The sequence below is a fragment of the Condylura cristata genome, unplaced genomic scaffold, assembly GCF_000260355.1.
Source record: "Condylura cristata isolate star-nosed mole 26May11 unplaced genomic scaffold, ConCri1.0 scaffold00009, whole genome shotgun sequence".
Taxonomy (NCBI): domain Eukaryota; kingdom Metazoa; phylum Chordata; class Mammalia; order Eulipotyphla; family Talpidae; genus Condylura; species Condylura cristata.
This window is the reverse complement of record NW_004567110.1, coordinates 26,973,101-26,986,330: the sequence shown is the minus strand read 5'-3', so window position 1 is coordinate 26,986,330 and position 13,230 is coordinate 26,973,101. Positions and strand designations below refer to the sequence as shown.

The window sequence follows — 13,230 nt, the reverse complement described above, 5'->3', positions numbered from 1 at the left end:
CCTTGAACAAAAATGACCAATTGACTATACTTTTATAGGTAAGAATATTGAAAAAGATAGGGAAAGGAAATGAGAATTTTTTTTTAATTAAAACCTTGTCTGCAAAGTTTCACCTGGAACTAATGGCTTTTCATGAATTTAGAATTGCCTGAAAATAAGCTTATGCTGTGAAATAATTTATGTATAAGAGGACAGAGAGACACAAAAGTCTAGGGGTCAGCACTGCAGATAAAATCACAATAAGTAGGGTTTGCACTTACTTGTGTGGGTAGGTTGATGTATATACTTTTTTGTTTATTTTTGATTTATTACATTGAAACAGGCACTGATAATGATCTAGGTATTATAGTCAGTTTAGCACTAGAACTGGTCCCTTTTCATAATTTACAACTTAAAGCAATAGACCAAACACAGACCACAGTAAAACACAACCTTGCTGAACTATCTCCATGCTGTTTTTATTGCAGTTAGCACTGGTCTTTAAATGGGAATATGTGAACTGATACTCAGCAGGCAGTAGAGTGGCCTTGTACTGTTACTTCAAAGAGCCGGAAAAGTAACTTCATGAAAGGGAAAACTTGAAACTATAGTACTCCTTACCATTCTATCTGTTAAGCAGTGATGGGTATCATTAGTTCTGCTCGTTGTATAATTACTGCAGTATTGTGAAAACTTTTTTTGCCATCCAACTGGGAGCAATTATATTATGTGGGATCTTGTATAACATTTGGCTCAGAGAAATAAAATATAAAAAGCCCTTGTTTTCTAGCACTCTGTATTTACCCAAAACTATACTCTGTATAGTACCCAAGTGAGTACAGAGCTTGTTAACAAGTTTTTTTTTTTAAATCAGTTTATTTCTTAAATAAAAAATAGCATGAATTGGTGACACTGGGGTAAATGTTTTGTATCAAAGTCAGTTCTTCATAATGTTTTGATTTAATTTAATCTACTTATATAAATTTTGCCTAGGATATCATTCAGTTTTAATTCATGTATAAGATGGCAAAAGTTTATGAAAAGTGTAATGCTGACATCACTGAAAGTTTTAGATTGAAGGATATACTTTTGTTTAAGTTAATAAACTAAATTAAATTATTCAAGTTCAAAAGGATTTGATTGTTACAACAATATACTGTTTATATAAAGTTTCCAGCATAGACTAGAATCTCTGTGTTGAAGGCACATAAAGCCTCTCCTAGCAGCATCCCCCACCAAAACTGAACTTCTAAAAAATGACTAGCGGATTATGCTTATATATATTTAGACAGTGAAGCATATATATATTTTTTTCTGTTTTGTGAAAATTCTCCTTTGTATTTCCAGATATATGAGACTTTTAAAATATTGTAACCAATTTTTTATTGTATTTGAGTTTATAAAATAGATGTTTAATTTTTCAAAAACACTACTATATTTTAGCAAGAACAGTAAAATTAGAATAAAGGGCACAATGATATACAGTTGTGATTGTCACTTGGACTTTGTGGTTTCACACTTGAGTTTTACCTAACATTTAAGCTGTGAAAAATGATCTCATGATTGGCAAAAGATATTTTTGATCAGGTGAAAAAATAACTGTTACATGTTGTGATAAGGTGGAAAATTATATGGATATATTTGTTTGATTTATTGTTAATATTTCCTTAAGAAGGCAAAAAGTAAAAAAATAATAATAACATGAATTAAAATAGATGTTAATTACCTATTCTTGTTAGCCATCAAAACAAAAACTGTACTTGTTTTAGTCTATGTTCTTTTTTGTCGTTTTAGGTTGATTTAAGCATTTTTTCTTTAAATTTTAAGTACCTGTTAATTTGCAGCATTTTTCTTAATAAGGCTGACTTTTGAAAATGCTCATAAAAATGTTTATATTGCCAAACAACAAATTTCAATCAAGTTTAACTTTCTTCACTTCAATATTCTACTAAGTAACATCTAATATTCTTTAAAATTACTTTAATGCATTTTTGATATTGTCACACACTTGAGTGTGGTTTTAATCACTACTACTGAGACACTATGACACTTGCCAGACTCTAGGGTGAACTAGTAAACTTACCTATCTCAATAAAAAGGAGAAATAAGCTATAGCTCCCTTGTTACTAGTACAGCTTTCAGCACCTTTTCCAGTGTGGCTGGTATCTGCACCCTTTATAGCTGTGAAAGGATGGGAAAATGTGCTGCAATGATCTAAGAAGTAAACTATCAACTTGACATGTTTTCCTAGCTATTGAAAACCTTCTCATATTGAAACCCATTGATAGTGTAACTGTAGAATTCCTCTGACTTAAGCACCATCTGGTTGTGCTCAAGGCTTTAAAGCTGTTATCTCTGCATAAAATTTCAGAGTCCTATACTTTTTTCTTCACCAAACTATCCATTTTTAAGCCACAAATATTTTTCCAGCTCTTTCAGATTTTATCTAAAAGTATATTTTAACAGTATTTAAATAGTTCTTAAACAATAACAATTTATCTTGATAGATGGCATGCTGTGTTTTTTCATTTTATTTTAATTAGCCATTGTGGAACCAAATTCCCTTTTGTTTTAGTCTTTTGAATATTGTTTAATTATAGTTATCATGCCAGATATCTTAAAGGTTATTTTACCAATACAGTTTCATTTAACATAACCCATATGGAATCAATAGCCCAGTTTCCTAAAGTGAATGCTTGGAAAATCTTACATTCATATGTTAAGAGTACACATCCTTTCCTCATTAGTTGGAAAGTACAGGGATTTTGGCACAGGTTCTGTGTGGAAGCATTGTGCAGCTTTTATATGGATTTTGTTTTTAGCCTTTGATGACACTGTTTAGAATAGGAAGTATCTAATAAGTAAAGCATTTTGTCTCAAGTGCTGCCAGTGTGTTTAATATATGCCTGGAGGTCTGAAACATTATCTTCTTCACTACAGTAATATGCATTTAATTCTCTGAAAGCAGAAGGTTGAACTTTTAAAAGGGACGCAAAGTACATTTTCAAACAGAATAATTCGAAACATATGGAAGAGGGGACCAGAGTAATGTACAGTTGGTTTTTATGGTTTAATCATGATCATGTTAATGCACACCAGTAGCTAATTAAAGAAAACTTTTATTGTTCCATTTAAATGAGTTAGGTAAAGAATGGGAGAGCTGATGTAACAGCACTTCCTAGAGATACATGTTTCTTCTGCATTTATGAACAGCACGTAGATATTGCTATTTTTGACAACTTAAACTATTAGTCCCATGGACAATAGTAAAGCAAAAGTACTTTTCAAAATTATTCCATTAAGAACTTTTCTTTTTCTGCAGAGGAACAGTAAACTGATGCCCAAGTTTAGGGCTTTAGCACACATAATTAATTATAAAATTATTTTCAATAGCAGGCTAGATACTCTTCAACATAACAGATAATTCTGCAGTGAACTGGTGACAAACCAAAAGACTTTTAAATATGTCCAGAAATCACCAGCTTATGTATTGCAATTCTACAAATAGTATAGAAGCTTAAAGTGGAGAAAATCTTGGCTTTTTAACAGTTTTAAGAATTTCGTTTTCTAGTACTGGGAAGGTCATACTTTTTTTTTTTTCTTTTCTTTTCATTGAGCATCAGTCTTTCATCTCTGGGTCATTGGTTCAAATTCCATTCTGCTCAGTAGTGACTAGAATTAGTTACCGTCTGACTTCTGTTTAGAAACCCATGTGAGCCAAGCTGATAGCTGCCATCCTGCCCCTGCTGGTTATTTATATTTCAAGATCAGGCCACTTGACATTCACTAGAGTTTAATGTGGCAATTTCAACACATAATAGGGCTAGATATTAAATTTGATCCTTACCTATAGGTAGTTTGTTTTATCTTGTTAACACCTATGAGGGCCCTTTAAAAGGACTTTTTAAAAGGAGAGAGTAGAGTTTAAATACAAATCTGTAAATCAGAAAATTAAAATGTTCCATACATAGAAAGTACAGCCTCATATAGTTAATTGTGGTTGCCTTTCCTGATTGAGGGAATTAAAAAAAAACTGCAGTTTTTTGAGTTTGCTATGTAACTCAATCTAATGGCTATACATATTTGATATAATATATATAGATATTTAGTTTGTAATACCTCAAAATGTGGAAAATGTTTTTCTCACATTATTTGAGAATGTCCAGCTTGTAATGGATTTGGAGGTATATTTGCAATTTTTATAGTAGGGATGACTAAGGAGCATTAAATTCATTTTGATAATTACCTTAACTTTAATTTTGCTAATTAAATATATTCATTCTTCAGCATGCAGTTATAAAGCCCTCCTATGTTCTTGTGTGGCATCCTCTTTTACCCATAGCCTATAACTATCTGACTTTGGACTTACTGATTAATCTCTTTAAGCCTCAGTTTTCTTTGCTTAAGATGGGAAGAACAGTGCCCCCTCAAAAGGGTTATCATACTAATTTGAAAAATGTATTTAGTATCCTACAATGTTTGGAAAATAAGAAACACATTGAGTGGTAATACACAGTGGGATCTTTTTTTTTTAATCTTCAATTGCTCACAATCTCTGACATGATGCAGTGCGCTATGTATTATTACTACTTTGCTTTAAAAGCTGGAAATCTTCACAAAATGATTTTATTTTTAATGTACCCTTTACTAAAGTACTTCCATCTGTGTAACAACATTCACTCATTTAAAGGCTGCAGCAGCTCTATGGGTAGGGTGTTCAAATCCTCAATGTGAAGATGAGGACTCAGCAGAGACTGAGAGACTTGCTTGAGTGATCTGCTCACAAGCTGGAGAATACAGATAGGAAAGAGCACATGAATATGGCTGGAAATATCTAGAAGAGTACATAGAAAGGGGAAGTCTGCACCTACATGCATTTGTATATCCTCCAACACGTATTTCTAGTCTCCTGAAGTTTTTTTTCTATTTAGTATTATATCAGATACTAAAAGATCATTACACATTTATGGACCCTCTCTTCATTGTACTATTTCTTGGAGATACACAGAAATGCAATTATATGGCCCAGTCTCTATAGGAGTCCTTCACCTGGTTAAAAAGAGATAGACTCATCATAACTACCCATTATTGGATGCTCACTGTGATTAGCCCTTTAGGTACATTAACTCATTGAATCCTTATACTAGCTATTTGAAGTTGGATTTATTAAAAGATCTTTGTTTTTAATTTTTAATTTGAATTTTTGCTTCAACAAAACTTCAGAGAGGTGTATAATTTGTCTAAAATTATGCAATTAAAAGGTTTTAGGCTTGACCCAAATCTTTCTGACTATAGATTACTTAAACACTGATACTGATGGCGTAGAATACCTTGTGGATAACATACTAGAAGAAGTATAGTCACCAAGAAAAGGGAAAACAATTCAGAGATAAGTATAATTTACTATTTTATTATTATTATATAACTATTTGAGATAGCATTGGTTTACAACACTTAGTTTACAGAGATATACTTTTCTGTCTCTTAAGATGTTATTATCACACCACACCCACCACCTAAATAGCTATAATCCTCCACCATAGCCTGCTGTGGTCTCTCCCTTTCTAATAAACAGTCAGATTTCAAGGATTGTTTTGGTTTAACTTCATCTCTTTGTTTTATTTTCTGTATCTCACATGAGTGAAATCACCCAGTATCTGTCTTTCTACTGACTTATTTCCCTTGCCATAATCCCCTCAAATTCCATCCATGTTGCCACAAATGGCAAGAATCTATCTTTTTGATATACCAAATATACCAAATTTTCTGAATCCACCCATTTTGGGCCCCCTGTGTCCATAATTTGACTATTATAAGTAGTGTTGCAATAAACATGCAAGTACATATATCCCCAGATTAGTGTTTTGGTGATTTTGGATAGATACTGGAGAATGGAATAGCTGGATAATGTGGAAAATCTAATTTTAAAAATTTCAAAACCTCTATATTGTTTCTCATAGGGGCAGGACCAGTGTACATTTCCACCAGCAGTGTAGGAGGATTCTTTTTCTTTGTACCCTTGTTGTCACCTACTGTTTCTAGTCTTTTAGGGATGCGTTATTCTCACAGGTGTGAAGTGGTATCTTATTAAGGTTTTGATTTGCATCTCCCTGATGATAAGTAATGTTGAGAACTTTTTTTCATGTGCCTGTTTGCCATCTGTATGTTTTCTTTGGAGAAGTGCCTATTTATCTCTTCTACCTATTTAATTGGGTAATTTGTTTTCTTTTTGGTGAGTTATATGAATTCTTTGTAGAGCTTGAATATTAGCCCCTTGTTGTATGTATGATATGCAGATATTTTCTCCCACTTGGTAGGGTGTCATTATTTTAAAGATGGTTTCTTTTGCTGTACAGAGCTTTTTAGTTTGATGTAGTTCTATTTATTTTTTTTAAGATTTATTCATTTATTCATACAGAATTGGGGTACAAGCCAGTGCTGCAGGAGCAGTGAGAATCTTCACCAGAGACAGAGGTGGGAGCAGAACAGGCAAATCAGTGAAGTACACTGCTGAGGGGAGCAGTAGGCAGGCCGAGAGGTCTGTCATGCCATGTGGGTCACCTCTGGCTGGGGGATCAAACTCGCACTGAAGTGGCTGTGGTTTTAGCTTGCAATGCTGCATCCTAACCCATTGCACCACCAGGGAGGACCCTATTTGTTTATTTTTGCTTTAGTTTCTCTTGCTATTGGAGTCAAATCCCCAAGACACACCTAAAGCCAATGTTGTAGAACTTATATCTTTTTTTTTTTCCAATGTGTTTTATGGCTTCAAGTCTTAACATCCATGCCTTGTATTCATTTTGTGTTGGTTTTGGGGTATAGGATGAGAAAGTGAGCTAGTTTCATTCTTTTCCATCTGACTATCTAGTTTGCCCAGTACCATTTGTTGAAGAGACTTTCCTTTCTCCACTTTTGTTACTTTGTTGAAAATTAGCTATCCTTAAAAGTATGGAATTATTTCTGGGCTATTAGTTTTATTCTGTTGTTCTGTATCTTTTTATTTTGATACCATATTATTTTGATACTTTAACTCTGTAGTATAGTTTGAAGTCTCAGCATATAATAGATTTACTTTGGCTATTCAGGTTCCATGTATTTTGTGATCCATGGAAAGTTCAGTAATATTTGTTCTGTTTCCTTGAAGAATGCCATAGAAACTTTGATAGGGATTCCATTGAATCTGTATATCACTTTGGAGAAGGTGGCGATTTTAACAATGTTGATTCTTCCAGTATGAAGCAAGGAATAACTTTTCATTTCTTTATCCTATTTCTAACAATAATGTAGTTTTCATTGTATAAATTTTTCACCATCTTTATTAGGTTTCTTGATTTCTGTCTCTGATTTTTGCATGTAAGAATGTAATGTATTTTTGTATTTTGATTTTCTAATCTGCCGCTTCACACTACAGCTTTGTTGTTTCAAAGAGGTTTTTAATGGAGTCTTTGGAGTATGTGCATAAACACACACACACACACACACACAGAAGTCTGCAAATAGTGATAATTTTACTTTTTTCCCATTAGGTTTCTTTTTTATCTTTATGTTGCCTAATTTTTCTAGCTAGGACTAACAATATTGTGTTGATTCATGGTGAACAAGTAACATTTGTTCTGAGTCTTGATGGGTATCTAAATGTTTGTCACCTACAATAGTCCATAAAAGGTAACTCCAGCAGGGAAACAACATGGTATGGATTTGGTTTAAAAGAAGCAACATGATATAGATTGGTGTATTCAGGAAAAAAGAAAAGGGATAAGTTGTTTTTGTATGAAGTTGTTAATGCTAGATTTGTGACTTCGTCAACAACCTTCAAATCAATTAACAAATATTATTTTAAATTTTAAATATTTTAAATATTATTTTAGAAGTGATAAGCAGTACTCAGTACTTTAGGGAATATTTTTGCACTGTTGCTGGTAATATGAATTGGTGAAGACCTTTTGTAATGTTTTTTCACAGTGTTCATAACCTTACATTTTTTCATAACATGTGCCTATTTCATTCCATTTCTAGGAACCTGTATAAGAATATAGTATTAAATGTTGGTAAAAATTGAAAACTTTGAATGTTCAGTTATTCATGAATAGCTGAAATAAATGAAATATTATAAAGCCCTTAAAACTGGCTCTTGTGAAGAATATGTTAGCATGTTAAAGAACACTGATTTAGAGTTTTAATTCTACATGATGTAACCATACAGGTTGGGCGTGGCAGGAAACTATGCAGTGGTGCAGGAAATGCCCTAACACATTATCATTGGGTATGTTTAGTGATAAGGTAGGGGTCAATAATGATTTTGGTTATAGTCAACTCATTTTTAACTACATTGTTATATAACACCATTAATAAAATAACACTTGGAAGGTAATCAACTTAAGCTGTTGTATTCCCCCCCCCCCCACAGGTCTCTAACCAAGAACAGAATAAGATGGATATATTTGATGGAAGCACTGCTGAAACCTCATCCCGGTACAGTGGTGCTCAAGATAGTGGAATTGGCAGTGACAGTGTCAAAATCAGAATAGTACAAATAGAGCAGCACAGTGGTACCAGTCAGCATCGTATTGCCCGTCCCTCACGCCAGTCATCAATTGTAAAAAATCTAAACTTCATTCCCTTTGATATATTCATCACTGCAAGTAGAATCTCACTAATGACCTATTCCTGTACGGCCTTACCCAAATCAAAATCACAAGAAGAGAAAGACAATGAAACAACAGACAAAAGTTCATTAAATCTTCCAGAAGCTGATTCAGATGTTGTTAAGCCCAGTCAAGCATGCATTTCCTCAGTAACAGCAGAAGATATCCTGAGCAGCAGCATATCTTTTCCTTCAGGGAAAAAAGTAGGGCTCATCTCTCTTGAAAGTCTTCATGCATCCACAAGGTCATCTGCTAGGCAAGCTCTAGGCATAACTATTGTTCGGCAGCCTGGACGAAGAGGAACTGGTGACTTGCAGCTAGAACCTTTTCTGTACTTTATTGTGTCCCAGCCTTCTTTGCTTCTGAGTTGTCACCACAGAAAGCAGCGAGTGGAAATATCCATTTTTGATGCTGTGCTTAAAGGAGTAGCCTCCGATTACACATGTACAGGTAAGAGCCTGCAAATCTATTGGAATGGTAATAACTGCTACAACATGTTAAGATTGTTTTCAAAGTTTTAAGTTCATCAGACAGAAAACAGTTGGCAGACCAGATAAGACTTCTTTGCTCTGCAGAATATGTAAATATGTAAAGTTCATGTCCCACAGCTGAATCATATTTAAGTAAATGTTTGAAATGTATTAAGGTTTAGCTTTAGCATACTCACTGTGCCTCTGAATTTTTTTTTTAGGAGTTGAATGAAACAGGGTCTTTTTATGGGTTGTAGAAATGCTTAACAATTTCCAGTGATTAGGGAGCAAAGCTTTTTTTTTTTTCCATATTAATATGCTTTCCATGTTAATGCAGCTGTTCAGGTTTATAAAAAAAGAAATAGAAAAACCTTAGGAGATCAGGTTTATTGTTTGGTATTCTTTTGATCTAATCATCTTGCTGTTGCAGCATAATAAATTTACTAAATTTATTATACTAAATTTACTAAATGTATTAGTAAAGTAAGATGATTTAAAGATTTTTCTGCAACAAACACATTAATTAGCATTGTTGGCCAACTGGTTCTCATTGTTCTATCAGTATCTTATAAGATACAGAGAGTATGCTGTAACTAAGACTTATACTGAACTTCTCATGCTTGTTGCTTATAAAGACTAGGAAAGTGATTAGGGTTCAGAATTAAGATGTCAAGTGTTAATAAGGTTAAACAGGGCATAAAGTTATTTTCCCTGAATTAATGTAGAATCGGAGCTCTGACTAGAAATACTGAAGAGATCAGCTGCGTCGTCATTTAAGAGTTAGTATTGGAAGAGGGGCCCACCAAGTTCAGGTGTTATTTATGAATTTTACTCCTAGCAGATGGTAACCAGCAGCAAGACATTTGGAAAATGTATCCAGTGTGGAAGCCAGGCTGGTTTACCCTTGGCATTAAGGAGAGCCTTTTTAGAGAATAGGCTCTGGCGGAGTAGATGGCAGTAATAAAGATGAGGTTTCAACCCAAAGAGCTTTTGGCCCTTGCTGGGGTGTAGTGCAAGTCCTCCATTTTGGAAAGTGGTAATGAGCCACTGGCGGAGTAGATGGCAGTAATAAAGATGAGGTTTCAACCCAAAGAGCTTTTGGCCCTTGCTGGGGTGTAGTGCAAGTCCTCCATTTTGGAAAGTGGTAATGAGCCACTAGTCACCCTAGTAGTAACTTCCTGCAGGACCTGGCCCTTTTCATTGTTGTGCTAGAGCTGATTCTCACTGACTTGCAAACACTGATCTTTAAATTGTTAGGAACTTTGAAGGACAATTGTTAAACCATTATAATTTAAATTGGTCATAATGGGAGTACTTATCTTCTGTCATTTGCAAATGTTATCAATCAACTCCTACTCTGAGAACCAGTTGCTAAACATTTAACAGTAACCATTGCCTCCTTCCTCAAACATGTTCTCATTTGCTGAGTGGCTACACTACAACAGGAATTTGAGGGGCTCTGGAAATGGGCATGCTGCTGAGGTAGTTGTTACAGGATTCAAGGACTCATGCCTCTGTACCTAACCCCTGTTTAAGGGTACACTGACCACAGGATTAGGATTGGGTACAGGACTGGGAGAATAAATCTTAATTATAAGACCTTTCATGAATTCCGTCAGCCACAGTCACTTCAGAGATGAGTGATTTTAGAGGCTTCTCCTATTAATTTGAACAAAATTATTACAACTCATATCATGTACATTTGAGTTACAGCCAGTTTCAAAACAAACATTAGCAGTATGATTGCAGAATCAAGGAGAATAGGGATGGGAAGAAAAGGGGATAGGGAGCTCAGTGTTCTGGAGTAAAAGCTTTGATGGTGGTAGTGGTGGGTATAGTATTGTAACATATATCTGAAGAGGTATAAACCTACTCCCCTAAATTACATAGTTTTGTAAACCAAACTTTGTTACCTTATTAAAGAAAAAAAATGGTATAGCAGTAAACATACATTTATTAGCCACCCCCCTCCCAAGTTAAAATCACTTTCTAGGTTGAAATAATAAAGCCCTTTTTAACTGAAAAAAAAAAAAATCTTCATATGTAGACCAACATGGAACCCATTTCAGTAGTTTAGAGTAAAAGTTGCAGACCAAATTCAGTGTAGGGGATTACCTGTAAGAGAGGGAAAGCTTACATGCCTTTTAAGGAGTACCCTTTATATAATATTCTTTTTAAATTTTATATTGAGGTAACATTGGTTTATAACACTATATGATTTAGGGAAATAGGTTGATACCTCTGTCAGATGTATGTTACCACACCATCCCTGCCACCAAAACACTCATAGTCCTTTATCCTACTCCTTCTCCTTCATGTTGCCTCAATTATGCAATCATACTTCTATATTTTATTTTGGTTTAGTTTTTTTCAGTTCCTTTGCTTTGTTTCTCTACGGTTCATGTATGAGTGAAATTATCTGGTGTTTGTCTTTCTTCTTCTGACTTACTTCATTTAGCATAGCCCCCTCCAGTTCCATCCATGTGCTTGCAAAGGGAAAGAGCTTATCTTTTCTGTCACTGAGTAGTATTCCACACACACACACATACATACACATATACTATCATACACTATATCTTCTTAATTCCTCATCCATCCTTGGGTACTTAGGTTGTTTACATTACTTGGCTATTGTGAGTTGAGCAGTGCTACAATGAACATAAGAGTTCATACATCCCTTCAAATTAGTGATTTTGCGTTTTTCTGGTAGATACCTAGGAATGGAATTGTTGACTCACATGTTATGTCTATTTTTAATATTTTTTTTAAAGATTTATTTATTTATTCATACAGAACTGGGGTACAGGCCAGAGATGCGGAGGGTGAGAGGATTCACCAGAGACAGAGTGGGGAGCAGAACAGGCAGATCAACGAAGTACACTGCTGAGGGGAGCAGCGGGCGGGTCAGGAGAGGTCTGCCATGCCATGTGGTCACCTCCAGGGCAGGCGGGGATCGAACTCATGAGGAAGTGGCTTTAGTTTCTCAGTGCAGTGCTTTAACCCGCTGCGCCACCAGGGAGGGCCTATTTTTAATATTTTGAGGATATTCCATGTTGCTTTACACGGGGGCAGGACCTATCTACATTCCCATCAACAGTGTACAAAGGTTCCTTTTCCTCCACATATTTGCCAGTTCATTTGTTATTGCTGATCTTTTCTGTCTGGGCCATTCCCATAGGTGTGAATGGGTAGCTCTCTTGTGGTTTGATTTGCATCTCCCTGACTATAAATGATGTTGGGCAATTTTTGTATGTGCCTGTTAGCCATTTGTATGAATTCTTTGGAGAAGTGTTTATTTAACTCTTTTGCACATTTTTTGATGGGTTATTTTTATTTTTGTTGAGTTGTATGAGTTTTTTGTAGAGTTTGGAGATTAGCCTTTTGTTGGTTGTGTAATATGCAGGTATTTCTTTGTTTGATATTCTTGTAGATGTCTCTCCTACAATTAAAACATCTGCTTGGAATTTATACTATTTGAATATTAAAGATTAGGAATATAAATTATCATGTTTCTTAAAAATGGATTTAGTGATTTGGAGAAATCTGTTAGAAGTTGTTAAAATGTAATGGCTTTAAAAATACAACTAGCATTTACTGCATACTCGGTCTGTAGCAGACATCATAATAACTACTCTAAATGAATTATCTGATATAATTCTTGTAACAACTTCATGGAAATGCTTTCTTCTCATCTTATAGATGAGAGAACTAAAGTTTGGAAAGGTAGCTTTTCCAGAATTTCAGATCTAACAATAAAGCTGAAATTTTAAACCAAGATTTGTTAGACTTTCATTCTAATGTCTCCACCTCATCTTTCCTTGGAGTGAAGAGAAAGATGTTATTTGGATTCTCTCAGCCAACCTCCTTTGTCCCACTCCAGACCACACACATGGTTCCCACTCTGTTTTAATTGATGAGTTTGTATATGTTAAATGTTTCCATGATGTGACTACTCAATACAGCTTCTCCTGGTATTGTAACAAACCTGGCTTTAAATTCTTTCACTTATATGTCCCTGTCTCATAGAACATCTGTGAAAAGAGAGCATTAATTAAAGTACTTAGCACTGAGTCTAACATATAGTAGGCTCTCATAAAAGTTTGATTCTACTGCTTTAGCTGTTATTATATTATATT

The 13,230-nt window shown here is 34.6% G+C and overlaps 1 protein-coding gene across 2 annotated transcripts in view; it reads left to right on the top strand.

Annotated features, from left to right (window-relative positions):
• The window catches only part of VPS13B (vacuolar protein sorting 13 homolog B (yeast)), a 561,763-nt gene that overhangs the window by 365,006 nt on the left and 183,527 nt on the right, over positions 1-13,230 (top strand). For both annotated transcript variants that reach the window (XM_004679695.2, XM_004679696.2), the window contains exon 34: positions 8,387-9,074. In XM_004679695.2, coding sequence (XP_004679752.1) covers positions 8,387-9,074 — 688 coding nt within the window. The remainder of the gene's footprint in view (positions 1-8,386; positions 9,075-13,230) is intronic.